We start from the raw sequence: 21,718 nt of genomic DNA, 5'->3' as shown, positions 1-21,718 counted from the left end.
ACTCGCACATGTTGCCCTCTCTGGCTGGGTGCTTTCTTCTCTGGTTTCAGCATGTCAAGTTCCTGGATGAACCTACATATAAACTGGTATGTGGCTGCTGGGCTCTCGTATGTCTGCTCATGAATGGCCTGCCTCCTCACCCACCAGATGGCCCACAAAGTCACAAAAAGCTTGACAAACGCAGCATGTGATAACGAGTCTTTCATCAGGAAAAGCCATTGTCTAGCGCTAGGTTCAGAGGTCTCTCGTAGATGCTCTGCAAGCTCGCCATCGACCATGGCCCAAACGCACCTTGCCACTGTGCACTACAATAATGAGTGTCTCCATGAGTCCGCTGCTCCATAGAGGCCGCGGGATGTTGTGGTGGACATTTTTCGATGAGCTCGGACATCCTCGGTTGGCAGTGATTGTTTAGCAAGACGCCATAAGAACATCCTGATTTTCCCTGCTACAGGTGTCTGCCATAGCTGCTTCCAGGATGTCTTGTCACGATCAGTGCTTGACGATCCAGCATCTCCTTCCAGCCAAGCTTCTCTTCTCCACTTGGTCTCTACCAACATCCTGTAGCATGACTTCACAGTGAAATGACCACTTCTTTCATAGTGCCACGCCCAGGAGTCAGAGATGATTCTTGTACATAATGGTATTGACCAAATAGCTGGCACATCGATGGATAGGAAGACTACATAAAGCTTTTCCATATCCCATGTGGCTGTTGTGTGGTCTATTAGTTCGGATACGAGCTCAGGGGGGTCCTGTGTGATGCAGCCGTAGGGCCGAAGCATCTCATCACGCGGAATCCAATTATCCAACCAAACTTTGGTCGTGGTTCCATCACCAATATGTCTGATGATGCCTTGTTTGAGCACATCTCTTCCTTCTATGATCGATCTCCAAACCTGACTCGGTCTGCTTCCCAGTTGGGCGTCTAAGATAGTGCCCTCAGGGTATTATATAGCTTTAAGAATACGCCCACTCAAGGATTTAGGAGATTGTAATAATCTCCAGGCTTGTTTTGCCAAGAGAGACAAACTCTTTAAAGCCGATCCCCCCCCCCCATTATCTTTGGCTGTGTCATTGCTTCGATACCCAATGCGGTTTCCATTTTCCTTCTTTGCTACCCCACCAAAATTTTCTGATTAGCATGTTCAGGTGTTCACAAAGGCCCCTAGGTAGTCTGAAACATGACATAGAGAAGACAGGAACCGCCTGAGCTACTGCCTTAACCAGTACTTCCTTCCCAGCCGAAGACATTGTATGCTCGAAACAACCTTATACTTTACTCCACAGGTAATCTTTAAGGTACTTAAAAGCGCCATTCTTTGATGATCCCACGCTAGAGGGCATCCCCAAATATTTTTCGTTGAGAGTTTCATTGGGAACCTACAAAACTTCCTTGATCTCTTCTCTGACAATGTTTGGACAACCCCTACTAAAGAAGATTGAGGATTTACCGTAGTTTATTCTCTGTCCCGAAGCCTGACAATATGTTCAACATCTGGTTCACCTCTCTGGCCCCATCACCACTAGCCTTAAAAAACAGCAGGCTATCGTCAAGAAATAACAAATGGTTGACAGGTGGAGCCAGAGGTGCCACCTTTAACCCGCTCAAGCTGGACGACTCATGAAAAGATTTTAGGAGGCACGAAAGGCCCTCTGCTGCAATTAGCAAGAGGTATGGGGAGATTGGATCTCCCTGTCGAATTCCTCATGAAGGACTGAACTCATCAAGTTTCTTGCCATTGAAAAGGACTGAGAATTTCACTGTCCTGACCAATCCCATCACAATATTTACCCATCTCTCTGTGAAACCCAACTTTAACATAATTGCTTGTAAATAGTCCCATTCAACCCTATCATAAGCCTTCATCATGTCCCGTTTTAACGCACAATGGTTGTTCCTCTTTGCCCTTTTTTCCTTCATGAAATGAAGACATTCATAAGCTGCAATAATGTTGTCAGTGATGAGTCTGCCTGGTACAAACGCCGATTGCTCCACTGATATGATTTCAGGCAACACCACCTTCAACCAGTTGGAGATTACTTTGGAGGCAATTTTGTATAGTACATTACATAGTGAGATGGGCCGGAACTGTGTGAGCATCGTGGGATTTTTTTACCTTTGGTATTAATACCAAGACAATCTCATTTATACACTATGCTGTTTCAGTCCCGTCTATGATCCACAACAAAACCCTTGTAACATCTGCTCCGCAAACCTCCCAATGGCGCTGAAAAAAATGCGCAGGAAACCCGTCAGGACCCGGTGCCTTTGTTGGGAACATTTGAAACATATCATGTTTGATTTCTTCTTGGGTGTACTCCTCGTTCAACTTCTCATTCATGTCCGCTGTGACCTTGCAGGGCACATGATCTAGTACCCGTTGCATGTTATGGACAAAGTGTAGAGCTGTTGATAAAAATTTGTAGCCATCTCCTCCATGACAGCCCCATCCTCTGTTAGTACCCCACTAGGCAATTGAATGGCCTTAATTTGATTTTTTACGTCGCATGCTCGCCCGCAAATGGAAAAAATATGTGTTTTTATCTCCATGTGATAACCACTCAATTCTAGCTCTTTGTCTCCATAATATTTCCTCCCTATTAAAAAGCTCCACCAATCTATCACATATTTTAATTTCTGTATGAGACAGTCCACTCCTCCCTGGGATCGCGCGCCAATATGCTAGTTCCTGCTCAAGCATCGGATCTCGCGCTGGGCATTGCCAAACACGTCCCTATCCCAAGCTCCAAGATCACCCGACAGAGATTGCAGCTTCTCCTTAAAAGTCTGGACTGTTGTCTCCCGCCCGCTGCCCCAGCTATCTCTAATTACTGCGCTCAATCCATCATGTGTCTCCCACATTGTCTCGTACTTAAATGCTCGGGGACCGCTCTTGCATGCATGCACTTCTCTCACTGTCAACACGAGCGGGCTGTGATCGGATGTTGCAGCTGTATAATGCTCCAATTGAGCTAATGGGAAGTTCAGACACCATTCTACTGATGCCACACACTGGTCTAGCCTGACTCGGGTAAAAGTTCCACCTGCCACCTTCTTTTCAAAAATCCACGGCACACCCTTGTAGCCTATATCAATGAGACCACAAGTATCAATGGCTTCTCTGAAACCATCCATCTAGGCTTGGCTACGATTTCCAATTCCGTCGTGTTCATGGGCATGCAGTATTTCATTGAAATCCCCCATTACAATCCATGGCAAAGAGCTGGAATTTGCTATGCCTTTGAGTGTATCACATGTCTTATATCTCTCCTGAACTTGGGCTTCTCCATAAACAAAAGTGACTCTGGAAGGTGAGCCACCAAGATCGTCAACTTCAACATCAATATGGTAACGAGAATAACCGATAACTGAAACTTTTATTCCATCATTCCAAAAAATACGAAGACCTCCGCTTCTACCTGAGCTATTAACTGAAAAACTTTTATTGTAACCTAATGAGCCAGTGTAACCCTCCACTCTAGACCCCTCAATCTGAGTTTCAAGAATACATAGAATCGTGGGGGCATAACGCTTCGTGAGTTCACGGAGCTCTCGAATTGTCGCAGGTTTGCCCGCCCCACGACAATTCCAACACATGAGACTCGCTGTGTCTGGCGGTCCTCCTCGAGGGAGGCCGCCGATTTTTCATATGTGGGTTTGAATGTTGGTGGTGTCTTCTTTCTTCCATCCTTCTCGTTGTTGACATTTTTAGGGTGCTTAGGCTCCTGCTTCGGTGGTGGACTTGGGGGCACCGTCGGCGGAAGTGCCAGCAGTGTGGTAGCCGGGCTCCTCAGTTCCACTCCTTGTGCAGCAGTTATTTTCCGATTCTCATCTGCATCTGTCATTCTTTTGTCTGAACCTGCGTCACCATACTCCTACCCTTCCTCCGTGCTGCTTGTATTCCCTCTGAAAGGACCGTCTCCTCTACCTCGTCCTCTACCACGACTAGATCGGCCGCGACCTCTTCCTTCACCCGGACCTCTTCCTGGTCCTCTAAACCATGTTGCACGCAGGTCTTTGAAAACAAGGGCTTCCGGGGGGTGCACCCCATCCCCATGTTCCTTAAACTGATGACCCAAGTGACCACAGACTGCACACCAGTCGGGTAGGCATTCATATTTGACTAGGAAGAACTGCCTCTTGCCGCCCTTCACTACTGACACAACATTCTTGATAGGATTATGAACATCGATCTTGACCCTAACACGAACAAAGTTGCCTTCAAAATCGTGAGATGTTGGCTCTGCGTAGATGAACTTACCCACTTCGCCTGCCAATGATTTTATCATAGTGAAGTAGCCATTAGGAAGGTCATGTATTTGCACCCAAATCTCAATCTCATCCAAGTAGATCTCGGAGGGTTTGGTGAAACCATCATATTCAGACATTACCACTGTGTTTCCCTTGAACGTACACGGTCCATCCAACATGACACGTTCCAGTCGCCCAGACAAGAGAATTGCATCGTGTACAAGTTATCTTCGAGAGGACGGATCTTCACCTCTTGTGCCAAGTCCCATGCTGCACACATGTTCCGAAAAAACCAATATTGGCTGTAGGTCTTTGGGGTATGAACCCTAGCTATAGCCATCCATCTGACAGCTTCTGCCATAGCAGGCTGCTCGTCCTCGAAGACCACATCGTCAAGATCATTCTCCGCGAGCCCCAGACGCCTTATCATGTCTTCCATATCTCCTGTCTTTGATCCCGACCCCGAAGCCAAGCTACCCATTGTTGAAAACCCTAACCCGACGAACACAGAGCCACCGGGTGGAGAAACCCTGGTCGACCCACCCGTCAACCAGGAACAACGCGGCCAGATCAAGACCGGGTAGCGATGCAAGATCGCCCCTTGTTCAGTCTGAATCCGGTCGGCGATCCAGCGAGGGAGTGGGCGAGGGGACGGTCAATCTCAACGGCGGCTCGAGAGTCACCGAGAGGAAGGAGAAACCCTACCTACGCGAGGAGGGGGAAAAAGTTTAGCGCTAATCATGCAGGTTGAGCTCTTTCAAAACCCAGGAAGTTTTAAACAGCCACATGCGCTGCCCACCACAAGAGATGTGAATCTTGGAACGTGGGATGCATCAAGAGACACACATCCCACCACAAGAGATGTGAATCTTAAATTGATCAACATGGTGGACATGTTGGGTGGTTCTGAAGTCATTTTTGTTTTATTTTACCAACAACTCCACATTTATTTATCAAGTGAGGATGTTAGGATAATTTGAAAAATAATCATGCATTAAAAAATAAAAAAAAATTACAAAACCAAAAAAATGCTCATCAACTCCAAAAAAACATAAATTGAAAAGATTCATAGATTTAAAAACCAGAATCATGAAATTTTGAAAAAGTTCATGAAATCTAGAAAACTCATAAAATTTTAAAAACTTCATATATTTTCAAAAAGAAATCATGGAAGATGGAAAAGTTTATTTTTTAAAAAGTTCATGAATTTAAAAAAAATGTTAATATATTGAGAAAAGAATGTGAATTGAAAAAAGTTCATTGAGTTTGAAAAAGTTCATAGATTTGCAAAACAAAGTACACAAAAATGAAAAAAAAACTAAATTTTGAAAAATGGTTCACAAAATTTGAAAAAGTTCATGATAATCTGGAAAAGGTTCATGAATTTGAAAAAAAATCATGGGTATTTGAAAAAATGTTGTGAATTCAGTAAACTTTTTCGAATTGATAGGTTTCACACATTTAAAAAAAGAAATAGAAAAAGAAAGGAAAATGGAACAAGCATAGTCCCGAAAAACATAAAACGAGAAAAAAGAAAAAAAATGCTGGGAAGCTTCACAAGAGTGGACCAGCTCCTCCCAGTGCAATTTTAGATGGGCTGACCCATTTCTGAACGCCTTCAGGCACACCAGTTAATAAAATGCAAGTTGCAGCCCAGCAGCGCAGAGCGAGACGGACGAGCGCCACCGCCTCCCCACCAGAAAGCGGCGCAGTTCCCATGACGTTAGGGTTTAGGTTCCTCTCGGCGGCGGCGATCGGCGATCGCCTCCCCCGTAGAGAACTCGACTCCCCCACCCTCCTTCCACGACGCCTTCAACGGGGGGGGGGGGGGCGACTCTCTCAGGCGGCAAGGATGACGGGAGGGACTGGGCCCGCCCGCGGAAAACAGATCTCGGGCGAGAGATCCAATGGATAGCGCGTCTTCAAGCACGGGCCAGTCGGCGGCCGAGCAGGAGGCGATGATGGCTGAATTGGGCCTGAAAGAGGATGATCTTCAAGATGTGGTGGTAGAAGATGATGAGCTACCTGATGAAGCAACACGCTTGATGGCCGTTGCCCGCGTGCACACACCAATACCATACAGCCAGTATTGGTTCTATAGAACTATGAGGGCAGCCTGTGATCTAGCGCAAGAGGTAAAGATCAGGCCACTGGAAGAAAATTTGTATACGCTGCAATTCTCATGCCTAGGTGACTGGGAGAGAGTTATGGAAGAAGGGCCCTGGAACTTCAAGGGGAAGGCAGTGGTTCTGGCTCATTACGATGGATTTACAAGACCTTCCTCCATAGAATTGAAGAAGATAGATATATGGATGCAAATCCATGACTTTCGAGATGGCTTCTTCTCAAAGGTCAAGGCACTGTCAGCAACAGTTGGTGAGTTCATCTATGCGGAGCCCAAATCACAAGACTTTGAGGGTAACTTTGTTCGGTTCCGGGTAAAGATTGACGTGACAAAACCTCTGAAGAACGCCGTGTCTCTGGTGGTGAAACAGAAGCGAGAGATCTTTAGGGTCAAGTATGAGAGACTACCAGATTGGTGTGCCGTGTGCGGCAACCTCGGGCACCTGTTTAAGGAATGTGGGGATGGAGTTCACCCCCCAAAGGCACATGTTTTCAAGGACCTGCGAGCTGAATGGTTCAGAGGACCTGGGAGAGGACCGGGTGAAGGCAAGGGGGCGAACAGAGGCAGAGGCCGTGGCCGTTCGGGGCGAGGTCCGGGCCACGGTGGATCACAGCGTAACCAGCAAGATAACTCTGACGGTCTTTACCAGGTGAGGTACCATTGGAGTGAGCAGACGGACCTGACAGACATGATCATTGACGCAAGAGGGGAAGCAGATGGGAATAGGAAGAGGGGCCCCGGTCGTGGTACTGAGCCACCAACGCCAGCCCCGGATGTTACTCATATGATGACAGGTACAGAGGATGATCTCCTTGCAATTGTTGCTAAACCGGTGGCCCAGAGCCCTTCCAAGCATGAACCCAAGAGAAACAAGATGACACCTCAAGGGCAGGAGAGATTGAATGTGATGACAGTGGTTACAAACATAAACAATGATGCGCGTTTGGCGGGCCTCCCCGGGGGGTCGCGCCACGCGCAATGAGTCTCCTGGTGTGGAACTGTCATGGGGCTGGCAAATCCGCGACAGTTCAAGAGCTTCGTAATATGACGAAGCAATTTGCCCCCTCTATAGTATGTATTCTAGAGACTCAAATAGAGGGATCCCGAGTGGAGAGTTTAGCTAATACGCTAGGTTTCAATAAAAGCTATGCTGTAAGCAGTTCTGGTAGGAGTGGAGGTCTTGGTATATTTTGGAACGATATAATAAAAGTTGAAGTTATTGGTTATTCTGAGTATCATATCGATGTGATAGTGGATGATTTTGGTGACACAAAGAGCAGAGTGACATTTGTGTATGGTGAAGCGCAGGTGCCAGAAAGATATAAGACATGGGATATGCTCACGGGAATTACAGCGCTGAGCAGTCTTCCATGGGTAGTGATTGGTGACTTCAATGAAGTTTTGCATGCACATGAACACGACGGGGTTGGTCAGCGCAGCCAGGTTCAGATAGATGCTTTCAGAGATGCGATTGATACATGCAGCCTTCTGGACATTGGGTACACTGGAAATAGCTGGACTTTTGAAAAAAAGGTAACCGGTGGCACGTTTACGAGAGTCCGTTTGGATAGGTGCGTCGCAACGCCAGAGTGGATGTTGGCATTCCCTCAGGCAGAGTTGGAACACAAGGTAGCAGCTTCATCGGATCATGCACCCTTGCTCTTGCGACTTGACCACGTGCATGCATGCAGGAAGGGGCCCAAGCCTTTTAAATATGAACTTGCATGGGAACGCCACCCGGACCTGGTCGGGGTAGTGGAGATAGGCTGGAAAGATAAACCAGTCGAGAGTGTGGCGGGAATCCAAGGCAAGCTGACGCTGCTGTCGGATGATTTGTCTACATGGGAACGCAATCATTTCGGCAGTGTCAGACGGGAGATCAGCGAACTGGAAAAGCAGCTGGATATTTTGCGATCAGATCCGAGCAGATATGCCCCAACGCATTTGGAAACAAAGATAGCTGGCAGGCTGGTTGAATTATATCACCATGAGGAAATTTTATGGTGCCAAAGAGCAAGGTTAGATTGGCTGGTACACGGTGATAAAAATACTTATTTCTTTCATCTCCGGGCGAGTAGGAGGCGCAAGAAATACCAGATAAAATCCCTCCAACTTCCAGATGGCAGAATAACGCATGATAAGCGGGAGTTGGAAGAGGCTGCTACTGCCTTCTATGACAACCTGTACAGCTCGGAGGGGGTGCAGAATATGGACCATGTCTTGGATACGGTCCCGCGCAAGGTAACTGATGAGATGAATGAAACCCTAAATGCTCCGTACACCCAGGAGGAAGTGAACACTACAAAAAAAATACACTTCTGTGATGATACGTGTTTGTCACAGTAGGTTGCGTTTTTTGTCATGCATGTACATCCATGACAAATTTATGACAGAATCAAGACAGTCATACCTGTGCTGTCGTAGAAGTGTTCCATGACATTTCCAAAATTATCATCACGGAAGTGTCCACTTCCATGACGATAAATCGCGCGTCACAGAAGTGCTTTCGTCAAGGGTGACCGACACGTGGCATCCACCGTAACGGAACACCGTTAAGCTATCGGGTCGGGTTTTGGATCCGATAACCCGTTAACAGCCCCGACCAATGGGGATTTTCCACGTGTAAAATCATCATTGGCTGGAGGAAACACGTGTCGGCTCACCGTTGGGAGAGATGTCATCCGCTCATTGGACCGAAGGCGCCTATGATACGGCGACACGTGGCACGGCCCAATAGAGGCCCATTCCTGTGAAAAGGCCGGCCCGTTTGACTTGGTCAAAAGGTGGCGGGCCGGCCCACGGAAAGCCTGTTAATGGCATGTTCACATATAGCCCATTTACAGCCCGCTAACCCAGGGCCCGTTACGCCCTATCCGAATTAGGCCCAGTAGCGCCATCTGGTCCGTCCAATATGATTCAGCCCGTTTTAACTTCTGGCCCATGTGTGGCCCATGACTTCTTTCGGCCCATATGAGGACCTTTGTAACTCTTGGCCCATTAACGGCCCGTGGTGAAACTGGCCCGTAATGAACAATGTATCACTTTATACCCATTAATGGCCCGTTATTCCATTGGGCCGTTTCCAGCCCAAGTTATCTTTCGGCCTTCTCAGGGCCCATTGATTCTTGGGCTCATTTGCAGCATTCGGTTACATACGGCCCGTTACTGTCATTTTCTGCTTGTGGGCCAAATTCAGCCCGTCGTTACAGTCGGCCCATTTGCGGACCGTTAATACGTTGGGCCGTTTTCATGTCAAAAAAAACCCGTTGGGCTGTTTTCATAGAGTTATCAAATACGGCCTATTAACGGCCCGTTATGGTCCACGAATAGTACGGCCCATCTCATTTCTGCCACCTTGAGGCCAATATTATGTAATTTTAACTTGTTTCTTCTCCTTCTTCCCTTAGTTTAGTTTGATTACCTCTTGTAATCCCCCATAATACTTGTACTTGCTCTCTCTTTATCAATAAAGTTTTGATATGCTGTGGGGGTTTCCCCTACAGTTCCCAGTCAAAAAAATAGTACGGCCCATGATTGGCGAAATGATGATACGCCCCGTAGAAGGCCCATGGATCCTACGGCCCGTATGAGGCCCATGGATAGTACGGCCCGTAGAAGGCCCATGGATCGTACGACCCATAGAAGGTCCATGGACCCTACGGCCCGTAGAAGGCCCATGGACCCTACGGCCCGTAGAAGGCCCATGGACCCTAAGGCCCGTATAGAAGGCCGATGGATCCTACGGCCGGACGAAGGCCCATGGATCATACGGCCTGCAGGAGGCCCATGGTTACAACAGTCCGTGTGTTGCCACGATTATTTTGGCCTAGTTACCAAAAATAGGCTATTGTGGCCACTAGAAAAAAACAGAAAAAGAACTGCAGTGACTACAAGCAAACAACTAAACAAGAAAATAAGGAAATAAATAAGCAAGAAATTAACGCTAGCCTATTACCGCTATTACACATATTACATCCACTGGGCATCAAAGTTCGCCACCAGTGCAAATATAGGGAACAAGGCTGCACATTACATACATTGGCCGTCAAAATTGGCCACCAGTGCAAATAAACGCGGCAGCAAAACAAGAGCATAACTGAAACAACTTCAGAAGAGCTCAAGAAACGTTATCCTGGGTATCCACCATGCTGGCAATAAGCTTAGCAAGCTGATTAGCTTTGTCCTGTTTGGCGCTAAAATCCTCCAACGCTTGCTGTTGCACCAGAAAGTATGCATCTGAATGCTCTAGGTACTTCCGCAGTCCTTCCGCTTCTTGTCGCAGCACAGCTGATCGATGTCTTTCAGCTTGTAGTTGAGACTCAAGAAACCGAACTGATTCAGACAGTGAGTTTGAATAGCTTGTGCAAGCAGTAGTGGCCAGTAACTCGAACACTAAACTAAGACAGGACTTTGGGGTTGTCTCGCTGTCTTCAAGATAGTCTTCCTTAGCTGTTTTATCAGCTTTGTTGGAGACCAACAAGGATGTGTCACTATCCTGAACCTTATCTGCATTACTTTCTTTACCATTGCTTAATAAGGCACTCTTCCCCAATATTCTGTCAGCATTCTAAAAGAAGAAACAAGCAGACACATAACAAGTTTAGCATGTACTAGTATATGAAACTCATTTCGGTGAACCAGTTCACTAGTAAGGTGGACAAGATTAAACTACCAAGTCTTCTATTGCCAAGTACTAGTACATAATAAAAGCATCAAACAAACATATATCTATGTCCTATGGTCACTGCATTGTCTTGCCAAATCAAAATAGAGACACGGTTCAAATCACATCAGTTCAAGACAAAGCAGCAGTGAAAGACAAAGCGTGGGAAACTACACGGCACAACAAGATTTCAGATGGGTACCACGGGTCTACATGTACAACAACACTATTGGCTCTGTTGTGATGCTAGTAATGTGCATGATATGAAAGTCAACTGTATACACAATTGAAATTGAAATCAACAGAGCTATTGATAAGAGCAAACCTGTTAAAGAAACATGCGTGAACATACCTGTTGTGCCATTGGAGTTTCGATTGGATCCTTCAATTTAAAATTAAGTTTGTATGAGTAAATACAGTGATACAAGAGCAAAGCAATCATAGTTAAAAAAAGGCGTGCCTAAGTTAGCGCTTAAGCGCGCCTAGGCTCTAGGCGTTGGCAAAACGCATTGCGCATAACTACGCATAATCCGTGCATAACTGCGCATAAGCATGCGCTTTGGTCAGTAAAGCGCAAGGCGGTGGCAAAACGCACAATTAACGCCTAGCGCTTTTTTGAACTATGATAGCAATGGAATCTTAAATTAGAACAGTTGTTCTTCAGATTTAGGCACTTGTTCTACATGAACAGAGTATAGTAAGACGCAAGAATATAATACTAAAAAATAGAAAATGACCTCATAGACCTTACCACATTCTTGGTTCGGGACCAGTACAGAACAAGGCGTTCCCAGTCATCGTCCAGTAAATGTGTCTCAGGAGAACGTAAGGGAATTTGATGAGTTTCTTTGCCGGTGAAGTACGTTTTCTTCAGGTAATTCTGATACTGCCACCAAGCATTCTTGAAGATAGCAGAGGTATTAGCACAGGTTACCTCATCCTGAGTTTCCAAATCGGTCCTTCTCTATAGAGAAAAATGGGAAAATTTGCTATATCATAACCATCATGGAGGTAGGATGTATGGGACGAAGCAAAGTAATTGACATGAATAACATTACTTACACATAACTCCTGGACAAACACCTGCAACTGGCATTTTCCTTCATCTTCAGTATAATATTTCCAAGATGGGAAGATACGCACATACGATTTAACAACATCAAATGCGATAGATGCTAAACTACGACTAGCTGGTTGTGCTTCCTCCACAGGAGTAGGCGTACTAACTGGTGGAGTTGGGGTTCGCCGTGATAGTACTGGCCCTTTGGGCACTGGAGCTGCCTTACTAACTGCTCTTGTTTGGGAGCTCTGTGGTGGAGATGGTGCCGTGTCAACAGGAACTGGGTTACTATCGGCTGGGGTTGGGGTTAGATTGGGTGAAGCTAGTTCTCTGTCCATTGCAGTAGGGGTACAATCTGCGAGAGTTTGGGTTATGTGTGGTAGGGCTGGTTCTTGTGCATGTACAACCGGGGTGCTATCTCCACCAAGAGGTAGCACTGTTTTATTTGAAGACCGTGTTTTTAGTCCGCTAGATACTGGCATCACCCGCTCCAATTCAAATGGCTGATAAATAGGAAACATAGTTGAATGTACAGACATTGTATGAGAGACAGATGCAATAGATAGTATGGAAAAAAGAGGGCATGAAATAGTTGACATGTATATTGTTTAACTAAAACGGATAGCATGACATAATTTCACATATATGATGTCTATCTAAACTGGATAGCATAGCATAACATAATTCAAAGATATGATGAATAACTAAACATGATCGCATGACATAATTGACCTCATGTTATCTAAGTAATTAGGATCGCATCATTTAATTCACATATGTGATTTATATGCTAAACAGAGGGCATTCGATATGATGTCTGAACTAAGAACATGGTGTTGAATATTGTGTATATGATGTCTAAACTATGCAATGCAAGACACCGTATGCATGATATGAGCAGTATAACCGTGCCAAGTTAGAGCATACACCTCAGTGGGGGAATAGGACTGGTCATCTGTCTCTGAATCCATCTCTGAGGAGCTATCGGGACCCAACAAGAGATCTGCTTCGACAGGTAGCACTGTCTGCTCTGAAGGCCTTGTTTTCACTCCAGATTTTTCCATCTCCCACCCAAATGGCTGATTCACAGGAAGAGTAGTTTAATGTACAAATATTGTCGACAAATGGAAATGTAATGAAGAAAAGGATGGGCAAGATATCATTTAAATATATGATGCCTGGTTAAACAGGATGGCATTGCACATTTCACATATATTATGGCTGGCTAAAAGACATGAGACTGCATAATTCCCATATATGATATAGAAATTAAACAGGTGGCATTACAGAACATGTCTAAACTAAGCAGATGACATATATGATGTCAAAAGTAGGCACTGCAAGGCAACATATGCATGATATGACTAACATCATCATGCCAAGGTAGAGCAAACACCTTGGGGGGTAAATAGGAGTGGTCAGCGGCGTCTGAATCCGCCTCAGAACAAATATCTTCCTCTGGATTACAATCTGGAGAGGGGTGGGGAGGGTTTGCCATTGAACCCACCATGGAGCGATGTCTGCATGACATTGTATTGCCGCGCAAAACTCTTCTCTTTTTCTCTACATGTTCAGCATGACTGTGTACAATATCTGACATGCATACGAAAAAAATATGGTGAGATTATGTAAGGAGAGCATGCAGAAATTTAGAGTGATGGTAACAACCAGTGGATCAACGTTTTTCCGTTGAACCAAAATAGCCCTAATGGATCAACGTGAATGTATAGTAATAAGTGATGCAACAAGTGTACAACCTCTTTGCCGTAGCAGTGTCGACCTCAACATCATTGGGTTGGTCGCTGAAGCAGTTGAGGCAGAGGTGGCTGTCGGAGGTGTGGAGGGAGATCTGAGGAATCTGTAGACGGCGTCCAGGGCACTGCTCTGTTGTGATGGATCGTTCTGTCGTTGGAGCAGCTCCGGTGAGCCGTAAGACGTCAAGGCTGAAGCAGCACAAGACAGACATCGTCAATCTCAAGTGGGATTCTAATAGCATCTCCAATAGATGATGTAAAATGGATGTAAAATTAACATCACCAAAAACCACCTGACTACAACAGATGAGGTAAATACTGTTGACTCTGAACTTAACTGTCGAAACTGAAATTTATTGGGGAATCTGAATGCTACTGTCGAAACTGAACGCAATGGTAGCAGAGAGACACTTGACATGTAGTTTAGGGAGGGCCTGCAGTTCATCTTCAACCTGCACCCCCCTGAGCTGCCAGCCACCATCGGCCGAACCGCCGGCCCCAGCGCCGCCTCGCCGCCCCGAAACAACTCGCCACCGCCGCCCCGGCCAGCCCTCTAGGCCCCCCGCCCCCACCCTGAACCCTAAGATAGATAGTGGGGTACCTCTCCGGCGAGCCCCCGTCCCCGCTGTGGGTGGTTCTTCCTTAATTCCGGCGAGCCCCCCAACCCCTGAAAATCGACTGACCCAAAAGTCGATTCAGTCGACTGAAGTGTGGCTTAATCGGAGCAGAGCAGCAGCACGAGCGAGGGGGAGAGCAACAGCAGCAGCTGGGCGAGCGAGCGATCGAGCGAGAGCTGGAGCAGCAGCAGCAGCGTGAGCGAGTGAGCGAGAGCCGGAGCAGCAGCAGCAGATCCGGCTGGTATGGACGCCGCCGCCGAAGGGGCCTCGCACTGGAGGAGAGCCACCGTGGAGATGTCGCCCGCGGTGCCGGCTTCAAGGTAGCCGCTCCATGGGGGTGCGGGATGGAGCACCGTCGGCGCTGGGAGGTCGAGTTAAGGAGAAGGTGCGATGCGATGAGTGTACAACCTCTTTGGTGGCGCCAAGTCGGCCTCGGCTTCGTTCGAGGAGTCGGTGAGTATGCTGCGGTTCCGGTGGAGCAGGTTAAGGCGGCGCTGTGGGGATGGAGCAGCTGCGATAGACGAGGCGATCGTTGGAGCAGCTCCTTGGAGGTGGAGGACGGGGCGGCTGAACCGGCGGGACAGGAGATGGACGACGGATCCTCATCCGGGGAGGTGGACGAGGGACGTCGAGCTGTTGCGGTGGACGACGTCGTCGGGGAAGAGGCTCCAGCTGGGCAGCGGTGACATGGCAGACGGAGGAGGGTGGGGTTTCGCGGCTGGAGCGGAGAGGTTATGGCGGCCTGGGATTTCGAATGGCGAAAAGGGGGCGATGGGAGGGGGTGAAGCATGACTTAGGGACGCGCTTGTCCAAAATGTAGGGTGTGTTACAAAAGTACCCCCCACCGATTTGAACTAGCGGCCCTTTCGGCTCAGGGTTAGAAGGGGGATTTCGCGTGTCGGGATTTGGCAGCTGGAGGGAGTTTTCGCGCGCGTTGTAATTTCGGGATAGCAAGGCGCGGGTTGTGAAGGCGCCAGTTTTGGGAGCACGATATCTGAATTTTCGGGATATAACAAGACGCGGGTTGAATTTTAGGGACAAGCCTAACGTGTAGTAATATTGTACTTGTACGTACCAAATCAATTCGCACTTCCCTCAACCAAAAAGAAAACAAAAACAATAAAACTATTCACACCACACAAAGAGAGAGTCTTGCCCCGTTTTACTATACAAATGCTATTCAAAGCTACTCCCTCCTTCCATCTATATAGGGCCTAATGCGTTTTTCGATGCTACCTTTGACCAAATATTAGAGCAATGATATATGACATGCAACTTACACAAAGCACACCGTTAATTTCGTCTGTGAAAGGTTCTTTCAATGATATAATTTTCACATTGTGCATGTCATGTACTATTAATCTTGTCAATAGTCAAAGGCAGTCTTAAAAATCTATACCAACATTTTAGTGCATTCCAAATGTCTATACTACCGCTGCAATTCGAACTAAATTTGAATTCGTTTCTCTATTTCAATAAGAATCTACAATCATGATTGTTGCCAACTTCAACCATCATAGTTTCCTTGCTATCCGCCAGATATAAATCGGACGGCCTATAATGCAGGATGGCAGGCACAGCATCATCAACAACTCCGTTTTTTATAAGAGTAGAGATAAAATATATTAAATGTAGTATAACATGTTCATAACCACACCATGTGTATCACCGTTATATATATTCACACATGCGTCGGTTTGAAACACTATGATAAATTCTTCAAATATCCGAATTCGCTTTTTATAATGAAGTATATATGATCTCTATTCGTCTTTTACACCCACACAACCCTCTTATCTTTGTAGCTAGCGCTAACTTTCTCTTGTGCATGCACACGCCCGCATCCCTCTCACCCTCCCTCAGCATTCTCTAGCTCCATCGCACAAATTCGTCTTTTCACTTTAGGTCGTTCACCCACGGTGTGTGTAGGCCCCCCAGCTCCTTCTTTACGGCACACATCGATCGATATGCCTCTCTAGCCAGGTGTGCCTAGCACAAACACAAGCTTCCCCTCTTCTCTTGTCACCGTCCATGCCTCACTCCCACCACTCTTTTCATCGTTCTCGTACTCGCACACTCCTCCCCCTCGATATAGTATGCCTCTCGTACCACCTCCTACATGCATCCCTCTCTCTCTATCCTTCTCCTCGTGCCTCATTTTCTTCTAACACACACATGCATGTATACCGATCGATCTCCCAACATATACCTAGATCGACTTTAACTACCCCCCCATCGATCGACATACCTCACAAGTTATGTCTCTCCTTTCTCTAACAAAGGGCGATTGATCTTCCTATGTAGTTACGTCTGCTTACCACAGCCACATCGTCCCCCCTCATCATTCGTGCATGCCTCCTGACCCGTCTCTCACACGCACGTGCACAGACAACAAGCAGCCATCTCCTCTCTTACTGATATTGCGGGCGTGCCCTCCGTTTGTCTAGCAAGCCTATCCCACCATTTGTTAGAAGCAACTCCACTACCACCCCCTCCAACACTCTAGCTCTGCCTCTCTCCCAACCTTATTCCTCTCCTGCACATATGCATGGATGCCGATCGATCTCCCTTAATACATGAGGCAGATCGATCTCCTTAATACATGAGGTAGGCCTCTCTCCTCCTCCACACATATACCAGCCATTGTACCTCTATAGTTAATTGGGCCTCCCTCTTCCCCCACCACACACCGATAGTCGAGCGTTGCAGGTAGGTATCCATGCCATAGAGACAAACTGCACATGTCCCATCTCACGTTCTAGTAGGCCAGCCACTCTATATCTTTGACGTGGGCACACACAAATTCGATGGCACTCTTTATCGATCGCGCGCGCACACACACACACATCATCCCTCTCTTCGATTCTATGGACACCTCAAGCCGATGATACCTCCACTCTCTTCTCGTGGATCGCCCCCTCTATATATATGTTATATCCAGGACTCTATTTCACACACATTGCATATGTTACATTTTTTGATTGACCCCCCCCCCCCCAAAAACTCTCAAGAAACCACACACTATATCTCTCTAGGTTTGTATCTCTCTCACACAACCCCACGTAGGTGGTGTACGTATACAAGAAGAGAATAGGTGCACCGTGCACGTACTCACGCTTCGTGCCCAGCCACACCCGCGCGGGTACACGGTGGAGCTCATTTCTTTACGAAATGGCAGCCACGTGCTAATTTGAACGCCTGTAGCGGTTGTTTACCTAGGGAGGTCGTGTACCACGCGTGCACGAAACAAAGTTCGACTTGACGCGTTGCCGCGTTATTTTTAAATAAAGTTATAGCGCTCAATGGCACGTACACAGAATATAAAACGATTTTTATGGAGAAAAAGGTAGTCCGATCACTATATACAATGGAGCCTGCCTGCCTGGTTTGTCGCTCTTCAGAGTATCTCACATAAGGCTGCGGTGGCCTCTCTCTCTCTCTCTCACCGTTGGTCACTGATCCGGCCGCATCCCGTCCGCCGGGGGAAAGGGAGTGCGGTGGCTGTTGGGGAACGTAGTAATTTCAAAAAAAAATCCTACGCACACGCAAGATCATGCTGATGCATAGCAACGAGAGGGGAGAGTGTTGTCCACGTACCCTCGTAGACCGACAGCGGAAGCGTTATCACAACACGGTTGATGTAGTCGTACGTCTTCATGATCCGACCGATCAAGTACCGAACGCACAGCACCTCCGAGTTCTGCACATGTTCAGCTCGATGACGTCCCTCGAACTCCGATCCAGCCGAGTGTTGAGGGAGAGTTTCGTCAGCACGACGGCGTGGTGACGATGATGATGTTCCACCGACGCAGGGCTTCGCCTAAGCTCCGCAACGGTATTATCGAGGTGTAATATGGTGGAGGGGGGCACCGCACACGGCTAAAATATCGTATATCAAGTGTGTTTAGAGGTGCCCCCCTGCCCCCGTATATAAAGGAGCAAGGGGGAGGCCGGCTGCCCTAGGCGCGCCAAGGAGAGGGGGGAGTCCTCCTCCTAGTAGGAGTAGGACTCCCCTTTCCTAGTCCAACTAGGAAAAGAGGGGGGAAGGAAAGAGAGGGAGAGGGAAAGAGGGGCTGCGCCCCCCTCTCCTAGTCCAACTAGGATTCCTCATGGGAGGGGGCGCACCACCTCCTGGCTGCTGCCCTCTCTCTCCCCTCAAGGCCCACTAAGGCCCAATACTTCCCCGGGGGGTTCCGGTAACCCTCCGGCACTCCGGTTTAATCCGAAACTTCTCCGGAACACTTCCAGTGTCCAAATATAGTCGTCCAATATATCAATCTTTATGTCTTGACCATTTCGAGACTCCTCGTCATGTCCGTGATCACATCTGGGACTCCGAACAACCTTCGGTACATCAAAACATACAAACTCATAATATAACTATCATCGTAACGTTAAGCGTGCGGACCCTACGGGTTCGAGAACTATGTAGACATGACCGAGACACCTCTCCGGTCAATAACGAATAGCGGAACCTGGATGCTCATATTGGTTCCCACATATTCTACGAAGATCTTTATCGGTCAAACCGCATAACAACATACGTTGTTCCCTTTGTCATCGGTATGTTACTTGCCCGAGATTCGGTCGTCGGTATCTCGATACCTAGTTCAATCTCGTTACCGGCAAGTCTCTTTACTCGTTCCGTAATACATCATCCCGCAACTAACTCATTAGTCACAATGCTTGCAAGGCTTATAGTGATGTGCATTACCGAGTGGGCCCAGAGATACCTCTCCGACAATCGGAGTGACAAATCCTAATCTCGAAATACGCCAACCCAACAAGTACCTTTGGAGACACCTGTAGAGCACCTTTATAATCACCCATTTACGTTGTGACGTTTGGTAGCACACAAAGTGTTCCTCCGGTAAACGGGAGTTGCATAATCTCATAGTCATAGGAACATGTATAAGTCATGAAGAAAGCAATAGCAACATACTAAACGATCGGGTGCTAAGCTAACGGAATGGGTCATGTCAATCACATCATTCTCCTAATGAGGTGATCTCGTTAATCAAATGACAACTCATGTCTATGGCTAGGAAACATAACCATCTTTGATTAACGAGCTAGTCAAGTAGAGGCATACTAGTGACACACTGTTTGTCTATGTATTCACACATGTATTATGTTTCCGGTTAATACAATTCTAGCATGAATAATAAACATTTATCATGTTATAAGGAAATAAATAATACTTTATTATTGCCTCTAGGGCATATTTCCTTCAGTGGCCTCTCTCTCTCTCTCACCGTTGGTCACTGATCCGGCCGCATCCCATCCGCCGGGGGAAAGGGAGTGCGGTGGCCTCTCTCTCTCTCACCGTTGGTCACTGATCCGGCCGCATCCTGTCCGTCGGGGGAAAGGGAGGAAGTGCATCGTTTCTCCGTTTGACGGCGCCGAGGCAGCACGTCCCGATCTGCGGTACACGCTGTTCTCTCTGACCAAGCTCCGGCGCGGCAGGGCCTACGCCACCTGCTCGCAGATTCCGCCCGCTGCCGCTCACCTAGTTACATCCCGACGACCTCCAGGTATCCCCTCCGGCCTTGCTCCACTGCCCGTCTTCCCACGTCGCTGCATGTGGATCTTCCATAGTTCTTTGCCCAAAACGTAGCTCGTCCGGCGTACTTTCCATATTGCATTCTCGTCCTCACACCGTTTTAGACAAACACAACCGTGTTGTTATCTTCCCTTAGGACAAGGAATATGCTTCTTTTTTGTCGTTGCATGTGTCATCAACTGTTATTGGCCAGTAATTGTTTCCTTTCTACTCGTTGCTATTGCGACCTTTTGGTGAACTGCACAAATCACTTTTTTCTTTATAGTGTTTTGTGCAGTTGTACTAAAATGTCACACGGGCAACGTCTCTACATTTCAGTGCGACTGCACAAAGGGAGATTGGTTTTGCTCTATCCTCCTCATCCAACTCCGAGCCTAATCTTCTCCAACTAGTTAGTCTTAAGAGAGACTGCAAAGGTGACCGGCTTCTATTTGTGTGTTTATTGTTTCATCAGCAGTCCTCTATTATCGTAATCACACTTAATATCTTTGGAACAGGGACGCTCAGCTCTATTTTAGTGGAACTGCACAAAATGATCGGAATGTTGCATGCTCCAGACAGCTACTTTTTTCCCAACATGCCTTGTTGATTTAGACAGAGCTGGGGGGACGTTGCTGCCAATGAAAGCATGGATCAATTTTAATTTAACACCTTCTCACAACTCTGTCTTCAGTTGTGATGTAATTATTAGCTCTGGTCTGCTAATAATTGACATGCATTAGCAAGGAAGTTAGTTTTTTATTGTTTCTGAAAGAGCATCGATGGCAAGACACGCGAAACAAAAGCTGAAAGCTCACACCATTGTACAATTTCATGTCGCTGGAAAATTATTTGTATAGTACGTCAATTATGTAAACAAATGATGGAAGCTTGATAGCATTGCCAGAAGCCTCTTCATCATCCGGGTCCATGTGCCATGCACAAAATTATACTTCTTCGTTCCTAAATATTTGTCTTTTTACAAATTTCAAACGGGCATATTTTAGAGTGTAGATTCACTCATTTTGCTTCGTATGTGTACTCCCTCCGTTCCTAAATATTCTATTCGTCTTTCTAGAGATTTCAACAAGTGACTACATACGGAGCAAAATGAGTGAATCTACACTCTAAAATATGTCTATATACATCCGTATGTGCCAGTCCATTTGAAATCTCTAAAAAGACAAATATTTGAGTAGTCACTCGTTGAAATCTCTAGAAAGACAAATACTCTGGAGTATATTTAAGAACCAAGGGGGTAGTGCACAACCGCATGGGAGACTCAGCCCGGTCGTTGCGCCGCATTAATAGTGAGTAATGAGCAGTCAAATCATAAGCCCCACCTTTCCCACTATAAGTTGCTCTGAAGAAGCAACCATCAATACGCTCTTCTTTGAATCCGCTCATACTACTCCATCCGTCACTGTTTATACAGCGCGCTTTAGAAAAAAGAAAAAAATATGTGGGACCAAGGCGACTAGCGATCGGCCTGAAAAATAGCATTGGTAGTTATAGCACGGCGTCTATTACTAGAGGGAATAATGCGTACACACATGCATGCAGTGCTTCCACCCCGGGTACACACATGCATGCACTTACTGCACTCCGTAGTAGTATAGTACATGGAGAGAAAATTGTGGACTTGATTGCGGTTACCACGCCCTAATTAATTAAGCATTAAACCAAACGCGTCTAAAGTCTC

At 46.8% G+C, this 21,718-nt stretch overlaps 1 protein-coding gene across 1 annotated transcript; it reads right to left on the bottom strand.

The window, feature by feature from the left end:
- Nucleotides 1–2,686: 2,686 nt before the first annotated feature.
- Nucleotides 2,687–3,139, bottom strand: LOC141039177 (uncharacterized). The gene has a single exon (XM_073506493.1). It carries the CDS (start codon nt 3,137–3,139, stop codon nt 2,687–2,689), a length of 453 nt encoding a protein of 150 aa, XP_073362594.1.
- Nucleotides 3,140–21,718: the final 18,579 nt, after the last annotated feature.

This window comes from Aegilops tauschii, chromosome 1 (genome assembly GCF_002575655.3).
Source record: "Aegilops tauschii subsp. strangulata cultivar AL8/78 chromosome 1, Aet v6.0, whole genome shotgun sequence".
In the NCBI taxonomy this organism is placed as follows: Eukaryota; Viridiplantae; Streptophyta; class Magnoliopsida; order Poales; family Poaceae; genus Aegilops; species Aegilops tauschii.
Note: the sequence above shows the minus strand (reverse complement) of the source record. Positions and strands in the feature narration are given on the sequence as shown.